Source organism: Nelumbo lutea, chromosome 1, assembly GCF_056320005.1.
Source record: "Nelumbo lutea isolate HS-2025 chromosome 1, American lotus-T2T, whole genome shotgun sequence".
Classification (NCBI taxonomy): Eukaryota; Viridiplantae; Streptophyta; class Magnoliopsida; order Proteales; family Nelumbonaceae; genus Nelumbo; species Nelumbo lutea.
Genome location: NC_142684.1, coordinates 112,302,297 through 112,326,412, shown reverse-complemented (window position 1 = coordinate 112,326,412; position 24,116 = coordinate 112,302,297). Strand labels below are relative to the sequence as shown.

The window sequence follows — 24,116 nt, the reverse complement described above, 5'->3', positions numbered from 1 at the left end:
ACAAGTACACGTAGTTAAATTATAAGCGGGCTGGTTGATTGATCTAAGCAGAGCCCACCCTCAAGCCCAATATTCCGAGTGCGTCAAATTGTTGGGTTGGATGAATTGGGCTTGACATCGGATTCAACCCAGCATCGGCCTTAGGCCCAATTTCGACTTTTACCTGTTCCAATTTCCAAATTTCTAATTCCAATTCATCGGCAACAGGCAATTTTTTTTTTTTTTTTTTTTGGCAACAGGCAATTTTACAGTTTACACCGCAGCCGGTAGAATTCTATTTTTTTTTCTCACCACTCAGAAATTTTGGAACAGAAAGTTAAACAGTAACAAGATAATCTGAGCGGCGTCCGCATTCGTTGGCCGTCGATAAGAAGCAAGAATACTGAATACCACCGTCTACCGAGACTGGTTTCTTCGTGTCTAAGGCAAGCTTACAAGGTCTACGTTCATATCTCACCTCACCTAATAAATAAATAAAATTCACTTTCTGCCGTCAGCCGTGTGATTCGCATCAATCAAGACTCTAGGAGATTGGTCAGTTTGGTTTGATTTGATGCGGCATGGTACCCCATTAAAATACATCCAACAAACCCTCTTGCCACCTTTCAAATTTCCACGTTTTCCTGACTCTTTATTTTTCTTCGGGGTTTCCGATATCCATCCTATTGACGAATTGCAAATGGAATTCGCGTAGAGAAGCGGTACAAAATTACAGCAGGAGGGGTTGGGGTTAGGACTCCTTCTCCCACCGTCCCACGCTTCCATCTTCCATTCCATTCCAAAAGGATAGCGCACCAGAGAGAAGAAGAGAGACAACAGAGGCTATCACTTCTTTGCCTGCTGACTTTTCTGGTACTGTCCCTATTCACTTTTCTCTCCTCTCATTTCTCTTTGTTCTCCTGGTTTTGCTTGCATGTAACTTATACATCCTTTCTCTGTTGCTAGGTTTGTTCTTTTACCTAAATTTTGATTCCGTGCTGTCCGATTGTTTTGATTTCGATTGTTGTTTTTTGTTTATCTGGATTGAAGCCTGTGGATATTGTTACTTTGATACTCTTTTGGGGGGGGGGGGGGTTGATCAGTTTTTCTCAGTTACTTGTTTTGTTCCAGGAAAAGAGAGGGGGGAGTTGGGGTGGAAAAAGGATAAATGATGGGCGTTGGTTCATTGGGTACCGGAGGATCGTCGTCGTCCAACTTATCGCCATTAGCTCCGCCCTTCACCATCGATCGTTCCGCCACCAAGCCCAAAACCAATACCTTGGTTCATTTTACCGAAGAACCGTACCCTTACCCCTATAACAAGCCTTCTTCCGATAATTGGCTTCATTTGCACCCCCCATCTTCCGTACCCGATTCATTTTCCAGTCCCATTCCTGAACCTGATACAATCCATACCACCGGCAATTATGGATACTTCGGTGGTCAGTCTATGAGTTCGTTCGGTATTCATGGACCTTCTTTGAGGCCTAGTGCTGCCACTTCCTCCTCCTCCACCACCGGTGCTTTCGCATATGGTCAACACTCGGAGACAGCGAGAAGTGGCTTTCTTGAAGCAAAACCGTACTATCCCCAGTACCCTGTCGCAGCACATCCCGATGATGTTTCTTCAGTGGTCTTTACCGAATCTGGTTCTGACGTGCTGCCTTCTTCTGCTGTTGCTCCCTTGAGTGGGTCCTCTAAAACCGATTACGCGCAAACCTTATCTGGTCTGGGCTACTCGACCGAGTGGAGTGGATTCTGGAATGGGCCTTCTGACGAGGAGCAGAGGAGATGGAAGGAACTTGAAGGGAGTTTGCTCTGGAAGGAGAGTGGTTCATCGACTAACAAGAATTTGCTAAAGCAAGGTATCCCCAATTGCTTATGGCTTTTTGGTGCCCTGACCAGGCATGATTTCCATGTTTCTAATTACTGTTCTTTTTGTGTTCAGACGGGTCAAGCAGCTTTGTCTTCATTGGTTTTATCATTGTTCCCCTTGATTTCGTTCCATTTACTGTTCTTTCTTTTCTTGGTTATTCTTCTTTCTATCTTAGCTTCAGAGCCCCGCATGCAATCCTGTCTACTATTTTTTTTTTTGATAATTGAAATCCTGTCTACTATTTTTTTTTTTGATAATTGAAATCCTGTCTACTATTTATGGGGTACAATTACTGCCCTTGTTCATCGTAGTTAGCTAGATTCCATGAAGGCTTTCCAGTTCATAGTTTTCAAAGCACCAAGGCAAGGCTAGGTGAAGGGGGCACCTTGTCGGCTAGTCACCTTGGCAATGTAGTTTTTTTTTTTTTTTTGAATAAAAATCATGAATCCTAGGGTAATTCCCTAGGTTCCATAGCAATTAGCCACTATCTTTCACTTGTCATTCTCTAAAACCTTCATAAAAGACCATAACCTTTGTATTGACTATTAAAACATAGAAAATCAACATGTTCACAATAAGAATAAGAAGAAAGAAAAGAAAATTCAGAAATATAGGGGCTGATACCCTATTTTTGTCAAAGAAGAAGAAGAAGAATGTGCTGATTGGAATAGGTTCTTCCTTGTTTATTGAGTTAGGTTTTGAAGTTCTCAAGGGTTCAAGACATTATTCATCAACATATGTGTTGATTGAGCCCTAACAAATAAGAAAATAATACAAAGAAACTAGTGTATAAACCCAAAAAATGAATAATTTAGTTTAATAATATCTATTTTATTATAAAAAAGAGCAAAAAATAATTCACATGTACAAAATAGCTTGGCGTTTGAGTGAGGCGGCCCTCCATGGGTGCCTTGATGCCTAGGCATTTGCCTTGATAGCTATGTTCCAATTTGTTGTCTGCTAGTTGGTAACTAGGTCATTGGCTCTGATTTTGGATGCGAATGTTTGTATGCATACTTATGAAGTGAGAAAGTTATGTTTTGTCCATGCATATTGACAAACTGAATTAATTATTTAAGCAAACTATAATGGATGTACAAGTATTGATGTGTCCCAGCATCTTGTTTAGACCTATGAATAATTTTTTTTTTTCATTTTTTGTCTTTATAGTTGGTTGGACTGCATGTCAATAAAAACAAAGTTATAATTACAACTCCCTTTTTTCCAATGTTAATGAATTCTGTGGTTAATGATAAAAAAAAATTACAACTTCCTTTTTGTTCCATTCTAGCTAATTTGAAGGATGCTTGTACCCATTCAAGTTTATCTAAATTTAATATCATCAAGTAGAAAAAAATTCTAACCATGTGATATCGTAATTTTTTTAACTAGTGTTTTTTATCTATTCCCCTTCAAAAAGTTTGACAAACCTTTCCGCATATCATTTTTTTTTTTAAATTTTCTTGATCAATGCCAAGATCAATAGTGTTTTATTAATAAATCAGTATGGGGGAGTATAAGAAATAGGAAACAAAAGAAGCTAAAAAAAATCAAAGTGATTTTTATCCCCACTTATTGCTAAAGAAACAGCTAGATGATTGGTGGATCATTCTCTCTCTCTCTCTCTCTCTCTCCCCCTCACACACACACAATCACATGCACATGCATGCCATTTCCTTTTGTATATGCATCTCATCCTCATCATTACCCTCTGATCTGATTCCTTTTGTTTTTTTTTTTGGGGGGGGGTGATGAGTGTATTGATTTTCTATGGAATTACATTAGAGCATTCATGTGTACAAAGAGAATCTTTACAAGAGGATTCTAATTATAGCAGCAAAAAGTACAAAACCTAATTAGCGAAAAGATAAGTGGAATAAAAAAGTTTGCGTAAAGGGCATCCTTGAACAAATGGGTGCATCACTAATAATTGCATGAGGTATGGGGGAATAACTTTCTGACCGTAGCACCCTAATAATTGCATGAGGTATAGAAGACCGCAACGGCCTGACTTTTTATTTAGGCCCTTGAGATTCCAACACCTCAAAAGTTGCTCTATGGTTGTATATACACACACATTACACAAATTGCATTATTGCAACTACCCCTTTTAGTTTATTTGTTTATATATTAGAAAAAACAATTGTTCTTCATTCTACAATAATTCCTATCACAGGATTTTTGCTTTTTTTTTATCAGTAACAGGAGATTTTTTTTCACCTTGAAAAATTTGTGTTCATTCTGATATGGTTCCTATGGTTCCTGTTACTAACTAAATAGGGTGTTCAAACATGTTTTTTCCTTTTCTTTCTATACAAAGGAACAAACAACTTTGCTTTTACCAATTATAATTTTGCATCAAGTGTGTACTGCCATTCAAGCACCAAATCCTTGTTTCTGCCCTTGTGCTTCAGGTAGCAGAAAATGAAAAGCTACCAAATTGCACCCTTTGTTCCATTTTGGCACACTCAATTCCACAAAAAGAGGTAGTGTGACAAAAAATCTTTGATGATTGTAATATCCATATTCCATTTTGAAATGCTCTGAGAGAATAGAATTCAGTAATATCCATGTGTATTATAATTATCTAGATTTATTTCTTTGTAGACAACAATTAGTGGTTAGTGACTGTTGCTATAAAAGATGGGGCTGAGGGCAACAAGGGAATTTTGTTGGTGTTTGAGGCAGACAGGTTTGACCTGTAGCTTGTAGGTAGGGGAAGAGTACATGTCAAAGGCCCCGGGTGTTAACCCAAGGGCGGAGACTTTGATAGTCAAGTTAGTCAAGTATCAAAGAGGGGTCAGACCAGGATTGAGACGAGGGCTAAGAGCTTAGTCCTTAATAGCTAAGGAGAATTCTCTTGGGATTCTGAATGCAAGAGAGCAAAAGTGAGTTTACCTTGGGATGGGGACCCCCTTTTATAGCTGAGCTTTCCTTGGAGTGGATGGAGGCAGTTGGAGATATGTGACCAGGATTCCATCTGGTCGATGCCACATGGCGCGATTCGAGGCTTGCTAAGTATACCCACATCACTTGGTCCCCACTCTTGAGGCCGTAGTGGCCGGAGTCAAACATTGCGTTGAGGGGAGACCTCGGCCCTAGTCGAGAGAGTACTACGTAGTTGTGTGGTGTAAGATGGTGCGTTGGGCAGAGACCTCGGCTTTGGTCGAAGATAGTATCATGCAGTTGTGTGGAGGCATTGGCCTCGACTGCTGAGGACTCTTCTTGGCGACTGTGTGGCAACTGCTTCATTGTTTGCTTCTCGCCTCATTGGTGGATCACGATGGGCCGAGAGCGCAGGATTGTGGCCGACATGGGTTTGAGGCATCCACATTCATTGGCTGTCTCATAAAGGTGTTGTCGTCATCTAGCATGGGTTCGTGCACAGGATGGGTGTCGGTGTTGATCGATTGTGGCCTTGCATGAGATGGTGTACAGGGTCGCTCCTGACTCGAAGATGATGGGTGGGCCTGCTTATTCTTTCGGCGTTGTTTTGTCTCCTCGAGGTTGAGGCCACGTGTAACGTGTCGGTTTGGGCTGTCAGGTCGGCGGTTCCGTGGCCATTGGATCAAAGCAATATGAGCCGTACATTTTCCTTTAAATGGGGATGCTGGTTGAGTGAGTCTTCACCATTTGCTCGACCCTCGAGTTTTTGCTTGTGATTCTAGAGACCTCGGATACCAACCAACCGATTCCTTAAGCTTCCTTTTCTCACTCAAACACTAGGTAAAGGACTCCTGCCTTCGAACCATGTCGTACTCGGACTCTAGACCTGAGTGCTATGAACTCCCTGAGTCCTTGACATGAGTGACACTAATAGTTCCTCTTCCTCCTTGTCTAGTAGTGGGAGTGACAGTAGTGAAAACAAGAGCTCCCCTCGGGCACCTGGTGTCCAGGTACTGAGGGAGAGGACCGCCCTTGGGGGAGCTGAGTGCGACTGACGGGGTAGGATTCTTCCGATGAAAGTCAATACATATGTTCCATTTCCCATTAACTTTCTTAACCATGACCGCGTTAGACAACCATTTAGGGTAATGTACCTCTTAGATGGAGCCGACGTCAAGTAGCTTATCTACCTCATCTCCGATGGCTTTCCAATGCTCTAGTGCAAAGTTCCTCTTCTTTTGCTAAACTAGTCTACAACTCGAGTCTACGCTTAGCCTGAGTAATGACCGAGGGGTCAATTCTTGGCATGTTAGCGACAAACCAAGCAAAGATGTCTGCGCTAGTTTTGAGAAAGCTTACTAGCTCGGAAAGTGTGTTTTGAGGGAGGCGTGTCCCAACACGCACCTTCTTGGGCTTGGCCTCATCTAGGGGAACTGAGATGAGGTCCTCGGTTGACTGGCCTCGGCTTCTTGGTTCGTCCTGGAGGTCGAGCCCCTCCAATGACAAAGATTCTTTATTCTTGCCTTCTAGTGCCACCACATAGCACTGTTTGGCTGCTTGTTGGTTCCCCTTGACTACTACGCCATGCTCGGTGGGGAACTTCATGGCGAGGTGATAGGACGAGATGGCTGCCTTGAGTGCATGAAGAGTCGGCCTCCCAATGATGGCATTGTATGGGGAGCCTATCTTCACGACCAAGAACTCGGTCATCTTGGTGACTTGTCGAGGCTCTATCCCTACTGTGATTGGTAGGGTGATTTTTCCTTCTGGCTTGACGACTGCCCTGGAGAAGCGACTAGTGGCACGTCGACAAGCTGCAACTGGTTCGACATCATCTTCATCTTCTCAAATGTGTTGTAGAGCAGGAAGTCGGCTGAGGAGCCGCTGTCTACGAGTATTCTCTTGACCATGTAGTTGGCGATGGTCAGACGCCACCAATGGCATCATGGGGCAATGAGACCCCCTGTAGGTCATCGTCGGGGAAGGAGATGACATCTTTTGGCCTCGGTGTCAGGCCTTGGATGTTGAACTGCCTGGAATACGCCTTTCGGGTCAAGGCCGATGCTCCACCCGAGACTGAGCCCCCAACAATGACGTCAATGACTCCCGCTAGGGGAAGATGGGCTTGGGGCCCGGTTTGTTGTTGCTGTTGCTGTGAGACCGAGGCGCCAATGTCGCCCCCAACGTACTCTTTCAGGTGTCCACGACAGATGAGTGACTCGATCTCGTTTTTGAGTTTGTAGCAATCCTCAGTGTCGTGGCCGGTGTCGCGGTGGTACTTGCAATATTTCTTGGGGTTACCCCTTTTGGGGTTCCTCTTCAATTTGTCCGACCATTTCATTTATTCCTCCTTCCCTACTTGCATGGCTATATGCGTTCGGGTGGAGTTGAGTGACGTATATTTGTTGAAGGAAGGGGCCGACGACTTTTTTTCCTGTCCTTGTTGGTGTAGTCGTGGCTACGACCTTCCCTTTCCTTCTTCTTCTTATCAATGACCCCTTGGCTGGGGTTGACCTCTGGCTCATGGAGTCGCTCGCTGGCCTTGACTTCTTCAGCAACGATGTACTTTCGTGCCTTCTTCAAGAACTTTGCCTTGTTCTTGGGCGGGGTCTTGGAGATGGACCATTTAAGGGGTCTGGGCCGAAGGCTGTTGATAACTGCATGCATGGACATCGAGGGATCAAGGTCTCTTACTTCGAGCTCTTCCCGCTTGAGTCGGGCAATGTATGCCTGAAGGCTTTCTCCACACTTTTGCTTGATCGCCATGAGGGATACGATGGTCTTCTGACATCGTCGACTGTTGACGAAGTGGGAGAGGAAGAGGTTGGAAAATTGGTTCCATGAGTTGACGGATCGAGGAGGGAGCATGGAGAACCATTTGCGTGCTGCTCCCTTGAAGGTGGCTTGGAATGATCGACACATCAGGGCGTTGAAGTACCCATAGAGGAGCATGAGTGCCTTGAAGCTCTCCAAGTGGTCGTTTGGATTTGTGTTCCCATCATAAATCTCCAGAGTGGGAGCCTTGAAGTGAGGCGGGAGCAGCTCTGAGGTGATGGAGTTAGTGAAGGCGTCCATTCGGGTGGATGAGGGGTTCTGACTAGTGGAGGCATCACCTCGGCTCTCCTTCACTTGCCGGATTTGGTCTTGGATGGCGCCTATCTACACTTGTAGGTTGTCAAGGCGTCGGTCGATGGGGGCATGGGCCTCGTCCAGGTTCTCTTTTACGTGGAACGAGTCGGCCCTATTTCCTAAGTGCTCGAATGCCGACACACCCTAAGCCTTACGAGACCAGTGATCATTGAGAAGATCGCGAAGATTTGACACTAGGGGGGAGAGGTGTACTTTCAGCCTCCATCCTCGGAGGAGGGTTGTAGTGGCTAGAGCGCCCGCCATTGTCTCGGTGGTCATCGTGGGACCCCACTGGATCACCTCTCTGGTTGGGGAGTCAAGAAATCTTTGACGGGGGCTTGCTGGCCTGTCAACTGTGGTTGTTGGACGTTGAGGGGTTGGCCTTCCTGGTGCCGATCGGGCGTTGGCCCAATGGAGTGCCCACTGTATTGCCCCTGGCTTTCAATGGGGTGGCCTCCTGTCGGATGCCCCACCTCGTCCAATCTTTGGGCTAGGTTGTCTAGCCTGTCGAGGACCAACTTGAATTGGTCCATTGGAACCAAGTTCTGAACATTTTGAGTGTGGTCTTGCTTATCGTCCATGTCGAATACTTAATTAAGTTGAGTTTTTCTTTTTTCTTTGAGGGAAGTCTTGAAAATGTTGCCACAGAAGACGCCAATTGTTGTTGCCAAAGATGGGGCCGAGGGCAGCAAGTGAATTTTGCTGGTGTCTGAGGCCGACGGGTTTGACCTGTAGGCAGGAGAAGAATACATGTTAGAGGCTCTGGGTGTTATCCTAGGCGCGGAGACTCTGACGGTCAAGTTAGCCAAGTATCAAAGAGGGGTTGGACCAGGCTTGAGACAAGGGCTCAGAGCTTAGTCCTTAATAGCTAAGGAGAATTCTCTTGGGATTCTGAATGCAAGAGAGCAAAAGTGAGTTTACCTTGGGATGGGGACCCCCTTTTATAGCTGATCTTTCCTTGGAGTGGTTGGAGGCAGTTGGAGATGTGCCGGCCAGGATTCCACATGGCCAATGCCACGTGGTGCGATCCGAGGCTTGCCAAGTATACCCACATCAATGACCAATCAGCAGAATATCAGGTAAGGGTGAGTTAAATAATCATGCTTCTCCATAATGAAATAAACCGAGTTCACAAGTTTTCCAGGAAAAATCTGTTTAATCTGGGAAATTATGATGTGTTCGTGAAAAAATGTTGAAACTAGTGAGCATTTTCATTCCTTTGTATCTTTTTTTTTCTCTCTCTTCCAGATTGTGGGTTAATGCGCGGATTTGTATTACCATTGTTGTTGTGGGATGGTTTGTTTTAACATGTTTGCATCAACATAATTGCACATGTCTCTATTTCTGTACAAGTGAGAAATATATCAATTGGCATTTTAAGTTAATGTTTCTTGGCCTTTAAATAATTTATATGTTACTTGATGAGCTCAAGCCCCTCCCTCCCCCATGTGTGTGTGCCTGCACTTATGGTTAATGCATAATTGGCCTTCTAACACTTGAAGGCCACGAAGGGGAAGAAATATTCTAAAAGGGAAAAAAAACAAAACAAGGAGCTTCAATGAATAGATTACTGTGCATGAGGTCTATTTGCACTGGTTTTTGACTACCATGCAACAGGCTATTGGCATCCATTTGCTTTTTTGTGCAGGAGCCTCAGCCTCTGGGTACTTGACAGAAAACCAAGTTGAATCACTGGCAGGTCAAAGTCCTATTGGATCTAAGGGCACAGGATGGCTAGATTCTAGATTGTTACCATTATCTGAGGAGAATGTGGGGGTTGCTCCTTTTAATATTTCAAGAACACCAGTCTTGAATCCTTCAACATGCCAAGAAGTTCCTATTCCTCAGGTATCATCCCCAGTATCAGTCATGAAACTACGGAGTCATCTTGATCCAAGTACAGCTTCATATGATAAGCACTTCATGCAGCTTGATTCCTTTACAACCGATCCAGCAGGAATGTATCCATCAGTGAAAATTTCTTCTCCCTGTCTAGCCAGCTCATCAGCTGCCAATTTCTCAATACCAATGACAAACCCATCAAAAAATTTCAATTCAAGTGGCAAACTTGGAAATGCATTTGGTAACAATGAGCTACCTTATGATCATAATTTCTCCAATGTGAAGAAGCCTCTCATCCAACTGATTGCCAAAGGTAAAGAAGGTTATGATGATGCTAACCAGATCAGCAATAGCATTGAAGGAAATAATCACATCTTTGTGGAACCCTCAATTAAGAAAGATGAGCAAGTAAAGCACAACACTCTTGCTGATGATTCTATTGATGATTTATTGAATTCATCTGAATTGCAAACTAATCCATTCAAACTCCCCACTGCTCTTTTAGCACCTGATAGAGGTAAAGGTTATATTGAGGGTCCTTTTGAGACCTTTGATCAGCATAACCCTGCAGAGGATTCCCCTTGCTGGAAAGGAGCACCGACTTCTCGTCGCTCTCCATTTGGAGTGACTTCACAACCTGTACAGGAATTTGAGGGAAGCAATAATTTGCGTCTCAAACACTGCCAAATTCTTCCTGCCAATGTTGATAATGTGGCAGCAATTTCCTCACAAGAAGTGGAAGGAAGCTTGGTCCACTACAAAAGTGGGTCTCTGGCAGGTGGTTCATCAAGTTTGTTGAAAGGATCCTCTTATTTAGTAGGATTTCAATCCACTGAAAACATAGTAAAAGATGATGTTGAAGTGAGAAATTGTCATTCAAAAGGGAGGACTGGAAATGAAATTCAAGGTACTGGTGACATCCAAGAACTAGGAGCAGAATGTTTATGTACTTACAGCAAAAGTTTTAGTTCTGAACTCCAAAATTGTCATATGGAGCAATTGAATCATGCGGTTAACATTACATCTGCAGAACAAGACTCAGTGGCAAGAGTTCATGATCCTATGGTGGAAATCAAGGATGCTGTGCAAGATGGTTCATCTCATGTGCTACTCCATTCTCTGGATCATACTTCAAGTTTTGCATGTAGTGCTGGTGTTCCTACTGAACTCACTGAACCACTAGGAGCATCAAACAGTTCAACTGAGTCTTCACTTCAAAAGTTAGATCTCAGTGTTGTGGTAAATGCATTAAATAATTTATCGGAATTGCTTCTTTCTAGTTGTTCCAATGGTAGGCATTCATTGAGGAAAGTAGATCATGAAAGTTTTCAACATGTAAGCAACAATCTTGAATCATGTCTCTCAAAATTGGGGTTAGTGAAGGCAGTGCCTCAATTACAATCTGCTCAACCAAACACTACTTATTTGCTAAGGGCACCAACTAAGGAGGTAATTTTTCAACCTATTTAATTTGTGTATTGGTGGGTGTGTTTTGGGTATGAGTGTGGCCAGGTGTCCTGTGTGCGTTTGCATAATGCAATTCCGTGAAAATTTTCTCTAGCACAAGTAAATAAACTCTCCTTGAAACTTGTATGTCATGCAACATTGTTTTTTTTCTTCTTTTCCCTCATTTTAACTATAGTGTCCATGCCGTATGAGTTCTATAATACATTTCATGTTCAAGTCTGTTTATTGCTTACCTATCAAAAATCTTTTTCTTTTTTTTTTTCATTTTTTGAGGGGTGGGGTTACGCTATTATGTTGTGCATTTAACCATCCAATAGTTTCCAGCATTGAGCTGAATTTTATCTTCTCCACTTTCCAGAGTTCTGGTAAAAGCAGATCCACTTTAAGCTATGGAGAGACAAATGAGCAAGACAGTCACAGTGCTCATGAGGGAAAGATGCACACTAAAATGACTAGTAAAAAAGAGGATAAATTGCAGGATTTTGTTTTCTGGAGTGATGGAATAGACTATGAGTCAAATAATGACATGACCCAGGTATGGTTTTCATTCTTTCAATGCAAAGATATGTCATATTAAGCTTAATACTTTTTCCAGGAAAAGAAGGCATCACATAGGTTATATCTCCTTGTTATTCTCAGGCTATAAAGAAAATTTTGGAGGAGAATCTTGATGAAGAGGAAATACACCCACAAGCTCTATTATATAAGAATCTATGGCTTGATGCTGAAGCTGCATTATGTTCAATGAAATATAAAGCCCGTGTTGCTTGTATGAAGATGAAGATGGAGAAATGCAAGTCACACCTTGTAGAAGGTGAACTATTGAGTCTTTATCTTGGTTCTCTGTGACTCCATTGTGGGTGATGTGACTCTAGTCTTTATCTTGTCACTTAATTTTTTCCTTCCATCCCATCAGGTGCCGCTGGAAAGCCTTCTAGCATAGAGCAGTTGAACAATGTCCCATGTGAGACTAGTGTGGGTGATGTGAGGACATCAAAGAGTGAAGAGGGCTCCGCCGCAGGTGAACTATTGAGACTTATCTTGGTTCTTTCTCCATGACTTCTTGTTACTTAATTTACTTCCATCCCATCAGGTGTTGCAGGGAAATCTACTAATATGGAGAAGCAGTTGATCTCAAAGGTCCCCCGTGATTCTAGTGTGGGTGCTACGAGGACACCCATGAATGAAGGGGGCTCCACCGTTGATATCTTTGCCCAAGATGTTACTCACTCAAGCAATGGTAGTGGGACTGAAGACGTAGAGGCTTCTGTTATGGCTAGATTTCACATTCTAAAATGTCGGGTTGACAACTCAAATTCAAGGGATGGAGGAGAGCGACTATCAAATCAAACTAAAGTCGGAACATATGTAGGAATGGAGAAGACGATGTCCTGCCCATGCCCCAGTGATGAACAAGATTTTGGGTTGAAGCCCCAAGCGACAAAAGTTGTTGATATGGGATTTGGGGAGAGTAGAAACCCTTGGCCATTTATCAGAGATAGAATGGATTCGGAAGAGACCCTCAGACATGACATGGAGCATCATATTCGAAACTTCCACACTGAAAGCAAAATTGGTTTGGAAAATGTTTCAGAGCGAGGTGAGAAAGTTAAGGAGTTCAGGGTATGTGTTTCAGAACCAACCATCGAGTGTTCAATGGTCAACAGGCCCGGAGATCAATGTGCAGCCAATGGGTACGATATCTCCTCATTAGATTGGGAACACGTACTGAAGGATGAATTGACTCGATAGAATTGGTAGTCAAGTTTCAGAAATGCTGGGAGATGTTCTAGGCAGTTGAGGAGTTCGGCATTGTCTTTCTCTTCGCATGCATTGTATGTACTTAATTTAACTTTCTGCATCTGGGGTTGGAACTGGAATACTGTGATTTGACTATTATATTTGCATACTTTGTGTATAAAGCTTCTGAGCGAACTCTAAATCCCTGGGACCAACTTTTGTTTTTGGTGGTTACTTTGCCGTAGTTCAATCTGTTGCTCTGGGAATGGGAAGTAGGCCTGCGGTGCCTTTCTTTTACCCTATATACTGAGAATATTTTGGAATCTCTCCTTCCATTCCATGATGCATGCACGCGGTTCTCATTGTTCATAAATAGGGAAGGCCTTCCCTTACTACTAACACCCTCTTTTCCCCATTCCTTGGCATCTTTCCGAGCTCTGAAACTCTTATTTTCCCAATCCCCATCTTCTCGACTTCAGAGCTCGGACCATTCATACCATCGCCCTACACTTGGTCCACTGCACTATTGTATGCTCTATTGTACCCAGAACTGAAATCAATGGATCCGAAACTTATTAATCAGGCTCTCCCAGAGTAAGCAATGACACAATTGATGCTATCCTGACTTTTGAGTTTTAGTGATACTAATTAAGAGGCTACTATAAGATTCGATCAAATCTCAGCTCGATGTTTACATTCATGCACGTCATAAACCTATCTACTCCCACATAGTGACACGGATCTAGCCATCCAGGCTCTATAATTTATAATAACAAGATGGAGCTAAGATGTAGCTCAAGGTTTTTAAAACCAACCTGGAAATCGAATCGGTCAGGGGTCTGGTTTTTGCGTCAAATGGTCCAACGTTTAAATTGAATGGTTGGCCCATTCTGACATAATAAAAAAATAAAAAACGGTCAAAACTGTTGAACAGTTCAAATCTCTGGATCAGTGGTTTGCTGATCAAATCAATGTGATTTTGCAAAAATCCGGTTTTAAGGAAAAATGGTGTGACCATCCGGTCCGATCCGATTTTGAAAACCATGATATTGTAGCTTGATAGAGGTGGGGAGATTATTCATTCTCTCAGACTTTGTCGGAAGATGGCAAAGCTTTCTCTTTCCTTGTTTTAGCACACGCCCGCTGATGTGTGGCTCATTGTGACACTAGCAAGTGCACTAGCCGTTCAAGTAATAAAGTAGTGAGTGAAGTATCGTTCCCACGAGGATTTAGGAAACAATTACCAATACTAAATTGAACATTTCTTATCTGATCAACAAATAAATCAAAACTCTAATGAATGCCAAGAAATCCTAAATTAAAATCTATCTAAATCATTGGTCCAATTGCCTTCAATTTAGGTTAGAAGAGTAAGCAGTAAATGTCAATCTCAGAATTCAGCAATCTATCAATTTGGATCATTCGAATGAATCATGATTGAGCCTTGGTTTGATGAAACCCCAAGGTCATGAACAGCCTCTCTCAAGCGCATGTTCATCCTATGCATGAGTGACGGTTCTTCTATCTCTAGCAAGAATCTAATCCCCATGCATGCATTTCTTCAAACACTTCTAAGGCATCAATTCAAATCTGAATTGATCACCAACTGAATTGTGCAAGTTATCTCTAACCTTGCACTCAATTCAGTTCTTGAATAGTAGATCTGAATTCCTAGAGTCTCTCTCAAGCACTCTAGGAATTCCAAGCTGTAGATTAATTCGCCCAATCTGAAATTTGCAGATCTGAATTCTCTTTCAAGCAATTCAGATCTTGCAATCTCAGATCTGAGAATTCAGATCTGAGTTTTGAAGGTTAGTTGGCCGAATTGATCTGCAATCACACCCTTATTCAAGAAACTTCAAGTACAATGCATGATCATTTGAATGAATCAAAAAGAATTAGATTGCTGAACTGAAATTTTACAAGCTGAAATACATCAAGGAAGAATGGAAACAAGGAGAAAGAAGAAAGAACATTTAACTAAGAAACTGAATTCAAATCAAAAGAGAATGAAACTACAAATGATTTATTACAAAAAATATTTGAATCACAATCCCTCAATTCGAACTCACCTTCTTCTTCTAGCTTGCTTGTCTTGAACTTCCTTCAGCCCTTCTTCTTCTTCTTCCTTGCGCCTAGCCTTCTTCTCTTCTCTTCTCTCAAGGTGGCTGAACCTCTAAGAGTGGGAGAGCCTTTCTCTCAAGCAATTGAACAACTTTCTCCCCTCCTAGAGGCCTCCTTATATAGTTTTTCAAGGGGGCTCTTGCCCCTTCTTGAAGCCTCTAGAATGGGGTGTATTACACCCCTCATGAACCTTCTAGAGTGCTCCCTCCTTCTCTTCAAGAAACTCCTAGAAGTTGCCGCCCCTAGCTCCCTTTGGGCTGCTATTTGGGCTACAACTTAGCTTGCTTTTGAGCTCATGTGGGCTACACTCTAGGCTGTTATTTGGGCTAAAAATGGGCCTTCCTTGCTGGGCCGAATTCTCCTCATAGCTAGGCTTCTTCCCTTGGATTTTCCAAAGAGTTTCACTTGCTCTTCTTGGGCCGAATGAAATTCTCTTGCTCTCATGGCTGGGCCGGGCTGAACTTGATAAATTTTTGGGTTTTCTTTTCTTGCTTTTGCCTTCTTTTTGTTGATTTGGCTCCCCCTGAAATCTTTCTTGCAATCAAGCTAAAATACGGCAAAAATTTAATTAAACCATTATAAAATTTCATGCAAAAACCTCATAAAATATAGATAAATTGTAAGTTCATCAAATACCCCCACACTTAAGCTTTTGCTTGTCCTCAAGCAAAGACATCAGCCATAAACTTAACATTCCCCCCTTCTGTTCTCACCATTTACCTGGTGAACTTTTTAAGATAGAAATGCATTGAGTAGTCGGGGAACTTTTGTAAGTGCTTAACTCTTATTCTTGTAAATTACCATTTAAGATATGTATCAGATCCGAGGAAAGGAGAATATGAATTTCATCATAGTCTAGCCTTCACTCCTAATTCATATATAAATCAGCTCTTTAATTGTCAAGGTTAATAATCAAATTTCACTGAGTTTCACATCTGTAACTAAATCTCAATGAGAGTTCAACTTTAGAGTGCCCCTTTGAACCTCGATTGTCACCACAATTACTTATTTCTAAGGGTGAGTGCATTTTATGCTCCATCTCACCTTTTTTTTTTTTCTTTTTTTTTTCTTTTCGGTGTGAGTGCATTTTATGCTCCATCTCACACTTTTCTCTCTTTTTTTTTTTTTTTTTTTTTTTTTTTTTTTTTTTTTTTTTTTTTTGGTGTGAGTGCATCTTATGCTCCATCTCACACTGGTCACTTGTTTGAGGTAGGTAAATAGGACTCATGTTCTAAGCTGCTAGTTTTACTATTCAGCTCAGAATAGCGGAGTCAATTTGGGCTTTTGTCCTTCTTTGCAATTATTGAACCTCAAGAATTAGCACTTCAGATGTGCACTAGCTCTCTTGACCATTAACAATGAAATCAAGGGCTTCCATACACATGAAGGAAGTTAGGGCTAGTCATGCTGAAAGGCATATTCAGCTCCCCTTTTCTCCTGCATAAATCAAATTGGGTCATTTACAAGAATAAAAACTTAACAAGTACATCAGTCTCCCTCAACTCATTGAATTCCTTCTTAAAAAAAATCATCAAATAAATAGTAATGAACTTGAGGGGTTCCAGTCTTTTTTTTTTTTTTTTTTTTTTTTTTTGTGATGTCATTGCTTGCATATGTGTGTTGGGGTGCATGAGGTGCATGGTTTCAACCCCCATACCCTAGCCTCGGGCTCACTCCCCCACACTTGAGATGAACATTGTCCTCAATGTTCGTAGTGTTAGGGAGTCACACTTGCTAGAGCAAACTGAAGAAAAGAAAATGATGAACTGAGTCCTTAAAGAATTGGAATTTTGAGAAAAAGATCTTTATTTTACTAACTAATATTCTAAAAAGATAAATGACAAAAAGATTCCTTAACTTGTTCATGAGCAAGCATAAGAGATTATTGGTTATCTAGATAAACAGTGGATGGAGGGGGTACAGTACTGCCCATTAAATATGGTTTCAGGCGCTGACCATTTACTTTAAACGTGCCCTGAACTGGGTGGGTGAGTTCTATAGCCCCATGGGGAAAAACCTGTGAAATGGTAAAGGGTCCAGACCACCTGGATCTCAGCTTACCTGGAAACAAGCGGAGACGGGAATTATATAACAATACCTGTTGGCCCACATAAAAGTCCCGTCTCAGCAAGTTCTTATCATGCCAGTTTTTTATTCTTTCTTTATAAACTTTGGCATTCTCATAGGTGGTAAGTCTGAATTCATCCAATTCATTCAATTGCAACCGCCTTTTAGCCCCTGTGGCCTGAATGTCAAAATTTAAGAATTTAAGAGCCCAATAGGCCTTGTGTTCCAATTCAACTGGTAAATGGCATGCTTTACCAAAGACCAATCTGTAGGGGGACATGCCAATAGGTGTCTTAAATGCAGTTCTGTATGCCCATAATGCATCATCTAATTTGATGGACCAATCTTTTCTGGTGGATGCTACAGTCTTTTCCAGAATTCTTTTGAGTTCCCTGTTAGCCAACTCCACTTGGCCACTGGTTTGAGGGTGATAAGGGGTAGCTAATTTATGTGTAATTCCATATTTCTGCATTAACCTCTCAAATTGGCTATTGCAGAAGTGAGTTCCCCTATCACTAATTATAGCTCGCGGAGTGCCAAATCGGGAGAATAGCTTCTTTAGGAAGTGTACTACCCTTCTTGAGTCATTTGTGGGTAAAGCCATGGCTTCTACCCATTTGGATACATAGTCAACTGCAACGAGGATGTACTTATTCCCAAAAGAATTCGGGAAAGGTCCCATGAAATCTATACCCCAAACATCAAAGATTTCACAGATTAAAATATTGGAAAGGGGCATTTCATTCCGTCGGGAAATGTTTCCCGATCTTTGGCATTTGTCACATGTGGACACATACCGATGGGCATCTTTGAAGAGTGTGGGCCAATAAAAACCTGATTGCAAAACCTTGGCTGCCGTGCGACTAGCTCCAAAATGACCTCCTGCTTCTTTATCATGGCAAAATTGGAGTACCGACTCCATCTCCTCCTCGGGGACACATCTCCTTATGATCTGATCTGCACACAATTTATACAAAAAGGGTTCCTCCCACAGATAGTATTTTACATCAGAAAAGAATTTCTTTTTCTGTTGATATGAAAGGTTAGGAGGAAGGACTTGTGCAGCTAGATAATTAGCAAAATCAGCATACCAAGGATATGAGTATTTCTGTATTGAGTACAACTGCTCATCCGGAAATTCTTCTCGAATGTTGCTGGTTATCTCCTCTTTTGAGCTTACCGTGTCCAACCGGGAGAGATGGTCAGCAGCCAGGTTTGCAGCACCCTTCAGGTCTCTAATCTCAATGTCAAACTCTTGCAATAAAAGGATCCACCTGATCAGTCTTGGTTTTGAGTTTTGCTTGGTAAGCAAGTGCCTTAATGCCGAGTGATCTGTGTGGACAACAACCTTGGATAATATCAGATATGAACGAAACTTATCAAGTGCAAATATTACTGCTAACAGCTCCTTTTCTGTGGTGGTGTAATTGAGTTGGGGTCCAGTCAAGGTTCTGCTAGCATAGTAAATTGGCTGAAAATGTTTGTTCATTCTTTGTCCTAAAACAGCTCCTATAGCAAAATCACTCGCATCACACATCAATTCAAATGGGAGGGTCCAATCTGGTGCTATCATGATAGGTGCATGGATCAATTTGTCTTTCAAGATGTTGAAAGCATGAAGACATTCAGTTGAAAATTCAAAAGGCATTTCTTTCTGAAGCAAGGTAGATAATGGCTTGGAAATTTTTGAGAAATCTTTAATAAACCTTCTATAGAATCCGACATGTCCTAAGAAACTTCTCAAAGAACGAATAGATGTTGGGGTTGGTAATTTTTCAATTGCCTCCACCTTGGCCTTGTCGACTTCTATACCTCTTTGAGAGATCTTGTGTCCAAGCACTATGCCTTCTTGCACCATAAAATGACATTTCTCCCAATTCAACACAAGATGTGTTTCTTTACATCTAGTAAGCACCTGTTCCAGATTATTCAAACATGCATCAAATGAAGAGCCAAAAACTGAAAAATCATCCATGAAGATCTCAATAAATTTTTCAACCATATCAGAAAATATAGACATCATACATCGCTGAAAGGTTGCTGGGGCATTGCATAACCCAAAGGGCATCCTTCGGTATGCAAAGGTTCCATATGGGCAAGTAAAAGTGGTCTTTTCTTGATCTTCTGGTGCAATTGGTATCTGGTTATACCCTGAATATCCATCCAAGAAACAATAATACTCATGCCCGGCTAGCCTCTCCAACATTTGATCCATAAATGGGAGAGGGAAATGGTCCTTCCGGGTGGCTTCATTTAATTTTCTATAGTCAATACACACACGCCATCCGGTAATGGTTCTAGTAGGGATGAGTTCATTTTTCTCATTTGGAACAACAGTCGTACCCCCTTTTTTGGGCACAACTTGCACAGGGCTTACCCAAGAACTATCAGAAATAGGATAAATGATCCCAGCATCTAACAACTTAATTATTTCAGCCTTTACCACTTCTTTCATGTTGGGATTCAGGCGCCTTTGGGGCTGAACGGAAGGCTTGCTGTCCTCTTCCATCAAAATTCTGTGAGTGCAGATTGATGGATTAATGCCTTTGATATCTTCTACCTTCCAAGCTATAGCATTTTTGTGTTCCCGCAGCACTCTTAATAATTTTTCTCTTTGTAAGGGATTCAGTGCTGCGGAAATTATCACGGGGAGATCTGATGGTTCCTCAAGGAAAGCATACTCTAAATGGGATGGTAATTGCTTCAGTTCAAGGGTGGGGGGTTCTTGGGGTGATGGCTTACCTGATGGTCCGGGCAATTTGCCTAAGTTCTCTAATTTAAGAAACCCCTTTCCCTTGAATTGAGGCTTATCATTCAGGTATGCTATCATGAGGTTTATTTTTTTATTTTCTGTTTCTTCAAGTTCTCCCTGCTGGAGGCAGAGTTCAAGAGGATCAGTTATTCTACTTACCTGGAAGCATTCATCAATTGTCAATTCAATGGCATCAATCATAAAACAAGAATCATCACTAGAGGGTGCATGTTTCATAGCATCAGACATTTTAAAAATTATCTCCTCATCTTGTATCCTAAGGCTGAGTTGTCCTTGTTGGACATCAATCATTGCTTTCCCGGTAGCCAGGAAAGGTCTCCCTAGGATAAGCGGGACCTCCACATCTTCTTGCATGTCTAACACAATGAAATCAACTGGAAAAATGAATTTGTCAACTTTAACTAACACATCTTCTATGATCCCCCTAGGATGTCTAATGGATCTATCAGCCAATTGTAATGCCACTCTAGTGGGTTGGGGTTCATTCAACCCCAATTTCTTGAAGATAGAATATGGCATTAAATTGATGCTAGCTCCCAGGTCACATAAAGCTTTTTCAATTTTTAAACTGCCAATGGTACAAGGAATAGTGAAACTCCCTGGATCTTTGAGTTTCTGAGGCAGCTTGTTCAGAAGGATAGCAGAACATTCCTCATTTAATGCAACTGTAGCCACATCTCCCAGTTTCCTTTTGTTTGCCAATAATTCCTTCAAAAACCTTGCATAGTGTGGCATCTGGGCTAAAGCATCAGCAAAAGGAATATTAATATGTAAACTTTTAAATATTTCAAGAAACTTACCAAATTCCTTCTCCAATTTTTGTTGCTTCAGCCTGTTAGGGAATGGAACTTGTGGTTGTTGGTGCATCCCTTGTTGTGCTTCTGGTTGTTCCGTCTTCTGTTGTCTGGTTCCAAGGCTTGTTTCTGCCTTGGGTTCAGCCCAATTCTTCTTTTCTACCTCAGGCAACTCTTTTCCACTTCTTAAGGTAATAGCTTGCACCTGCTCTCGTGGATTCACTTCAGTGTTGCTTGGAAGAGTTCCCGGCAGTCTGGAAGAGATTAATTGTGCCAATTGCCCCACTTGGTTTTCCAGGTTTTTGATTGAGGCTTCCTGGTTCTGGAACCTAGTTTCTGCACCTGCTATAAATTTTGTCATCAGTTCCTCCAAATTGGATTTCGGTTCAGGCTGATGATAAGTCTGGTGGAACGGCTTGGAAATATGCTGATTTGGCCAGGACTGGTTTGAATGTCCCCTCCATCCTGGATGAAAAGTATGGTGACTCTGGTAACCCTACTGTCTTGACGAATTGCTGACATAGTCAACTTGTTCAGTAGATGGTCTGAACTGATTGCCAACTTGGCAGTCTGTACTGATGTGGCCTCCCCCACACAATTCACAATTAAGAGGCTGCACATGCATGGCAGCTATCTGCATTTCATCTATTTTTTTACTGAGTGCTCCTATTTGTGCAGCTAGTGCTGTATAAGTGTCAACATTATGCAAGCCTTGCTGCTTCCTAGTTTGAGTCCTTTCCGAATGCCATTGATAATTGTTGGCTGCCATTTCCTCAATAAGTGCATGGGCAACCTCAGGAGTTTTATTATTTATGGATCCTCCGGCTGCAGCATCTAATATGGTCTTATTTGAGTCAGTAAGACCATTATAGAAAGTCTGCACTTGCAGCCAAATGGGGAGGCCATGGTGAGGAACTCTCCTTAACAGCTCCTTGTATCGTTCCCATGACTCATATAAAGATTCCCCCTCTTGCTGGAAAAAAGTAGTGATGTCATTCCTCATTTTAGCAGTTTTAGAAGGGGGAAAATATTTAGAGAGAAAACGGCTGGCCATTTCGTCCCATGTGGCTATAGATCCTGCCGGTAATGAGTTCAACCAAGCTTTGGCTTTATCCTTCAAAGAAAATGGGAATAACCTCAGCCGGATGGCATCATCACTTACCCCATTGTGTTTGAAGGTGTCACAGATTTCCAAGAAGTTAGCAATATGGGCATTCGGATCCTCATGGGCCATACCACAAAACTGAACCGTATTTTGTATCATTTGGATTATGGCCGGTTTAATTTCGAAGTTATTGGCAGCAATAGTTGGCCTGATAATGCTGGAGACAGTCCCGGTGAGGGTAGGCTTGGCATAATCCATCATAGTTCTTTGTTCAGCCATTTCTTGTGCTTCTTGTCTGACTTGCTTAGCAACTCTCAAACGGACACGGAGAGTCCGTTCAATCTCTGGGTCGTAAAGGATCTCTTCCAGTTCAGGTCTGCTTGTCATAAACTGTTAAAGTCAAAGCAATAAAAATGCCAATATTCACAAAAGAAAATAAATAACTAATCCTATCACACTGAAAATGTAAAGTGAAGTATTGGAATACAAAACCTACATCCTATCATGAATAAATGAAGCCGATTATACTAAAAGCAGATTTAAACCAATCATCTTATTCAAGGTTCCTTTATCTACATCCATCGATTGCAACATCTGAATTCAGACCCAATTTAGATCTGAGTTCAGATCTACAAGTCTTTGGTATTGTTAGTCTAGAGAAATTAATAAATAATAATTCAGATCTGAGCTGGATATCTCATACACACTCATTGGTATACACTACAATATACATCCATTAAGGTTGGAATCAATTCTGTGATGCTTTAGGGCTGAAATCAGATCTGATCTAAAAAAAAAATTTAAAAGGATCTGAAATAAACTAAAACCAGTCCTGAGTTAGGCTTGGGTTAAAAACTCTACAATTGAAGCTCAAACCTGTATAGCTGATGCATATCAAACACTTGCTAAGACCTGAAAATTGGGTCTGCAATGTTTGGTATTGCAAGCTATTCGGCCCATACAACTTTTGTAGAAATCTGAAATCAGGTCTGCTAACTGTTGCACTATAGCAGCCCTGCTACAGATCTGAATGCTAAAAGAAATACTTGGAAAGTGCTAATTTTTCTTAAATATCTGAGGCATAACAATTATTCAATCCAAACATACACCTCCTTAGTTAATGTAGCTCGGTTACAAGTGGGTAAAGCCAAGAATTCAGTCCACCCAGAATTCATAGTATGCTCTGTATCAGTTCAGTCCTCACATCATATCAACTGAATTTCAGATTTGAATTTCTCTCATTCCTTGCTATCCATTCACCCTTGAGGCAGGTTGGATGTATCCTAGGGTGGATTGGGGTAGTGATGGCACCCAATTCACCTCAAACTTGCATCGGTTCAGATCTGAGTTCAGAGGAATTCAGATCTGAATTGAGCAGATCTGTAACAGCAGAATTCAGATCTGAACTCAAGTCTGAGTTTGGATCTGAATTCTCAATTGCCTTACCTTCAGTTATTGCTACCAAATTGTTTTTGGGGAATAGCAGAAGTGCCCTAGGGTGAATTGGGGTGGTGATGACACCCAATTCCCCTCAAAATTGCATCAGTTCAGGTCTGAGTTCAGAGGAACTCAGATATGAACTGTTGCAGATCTGCAATAGCAGAATTCAGATCTGAACTCAGATCTGAGTTCTGATCCGAATTCTCAATTGCTCCTCTGGTTGTTCAAAATATCTCCCCCTTTTTTTTTTCATTTGTTTTTTTTTTCTTTTTGTAATGAAAGAAAAGAATAATAAAATCTGAAACACAAGCAACGCTTTTCGGCTGAGTGCTGCAGATCTGAAATCTGCTGATCTGAGTGCCGAATGCAACTCAGATCTGCAACACTCATGTTTATGTGAAATTTTTTTTTTTTTTTTTTTTGAAGGGAACAACATCAAGATTGAATAGAAATCAAATATGCCTTTATTAAAATGAAACTGAAACCAGAAAAAGAGAGTAATCTACTTAAGAAAGAAGAAACATAACTACATGAGTACAGCAGTTGCATTCAAAACTAAAATGTAAAGTTAAGCAAATTAAACCAACTATGAATGCAATGCTGAATGATACCAGATTAAGAATGCTCAATGTTTCCTAATATTGCTTCTCTAAATCCCCGGCAACGGCGCCAAAAACTTGATGTGTGGCTCATTGTGACACTAGCAAGTGCACTAGCCGTTCAAGTAATAAAGTAGTGAGTGAAGTATCGTTCCCACGAGGATTTAGGAAACAATTACCAATACTAAATTGAACATTTCTTATCTGATCAACAAATAAATCAAAACTCTAATGAATGCTAAGAAATCCTAAATTAAAATCTATCTAAATCATTGGTCCAATTGCCTTCAATTCA

The 24,116-nt window shown here is 41.5% G+C and overlaps 1 protein-coding gene and 1 non-coding gene across 5 annotated transcripts; both read left to right on the top strand.

The window, feature by feature from the left end:
* The first annotated feature begins 600 nt into the window (after positions 1-600).
* Positions 601-13,121, top strand: LOC148876849 (uncharacterized). 4 transcript variants are annotated; one of them, XM_088974141.1, is made up of 8 exons: positions 634-852; positions 1,111-1,844; positions 9,519-9,718; positions 9,800-11,161; positions 11,538-11,714; positions 11,819-11,993; positions 12,096-12,200; positions 12,273-13,121. In XM_088974141.1, the coding sequence occupies exons 2-8, from the start codon at positions 1,148-1,150 to the stop codon at positions 12,929-12,931; spliced, it is 3,375 nt and encodes a 1,124-aa protein (XP_088830267.1). In that variant the 5' UTR covers positions 634-852; positions 1,111-1,147; the 3' UTR covers positions 12,932-13,121. The 4 variants fall into 4 exon arrangements, with proteins under 4 accessions (XP_088830254.1, XP_088830267.1, XP_088830268.1 ...); XM_088974142.1 differs by having other exon boundaries at positions 9,519-10,619; positions 10,743-11,161; XM_088974128.1 differs by having other exon boundaries at positions 601-852; positions 9,519-11,161.
* Positions 13,122-21,576: 8,455 nt separating this feature from the next.
* Positions 21,577-21,683, top strand: LOC148876848 (small nucleolar RNA R71). The gene has a single exon (XR_016106140.1). It is a non-coding gene; the product is annotated as a small nucleolar RNA R71 (small nucleolar RNA).
* The last annotated feature ends 2,433 nt before the right edge of the window (positions 21,684-24,116 follow it).

Bases quoted from the DNA above. Each gene is read 5' to 3' on its own strand.
- LOC148876849 (XM_088974128.1), top strand. From the start codon at position 1,148: ATGATGGGCGTTGGTTCATTGGGTACCGGAGGATCGTCGTCGTCCAAC. The intron at 11,715-11,818 runs GTATGGTTTTCA...TGTTATTCTCAG, and splicing joins CAAATAATGACATGACCCAG to GCTATAAAGAAAATTTTGGA. The intron at 12,201-12,272 runs GTGAACTATTGA...CCATCCCATCAG, and splicing joins TGAAGAGGGCTCCGCCGCAG to GTGTTGCAGGGAAATCTACT.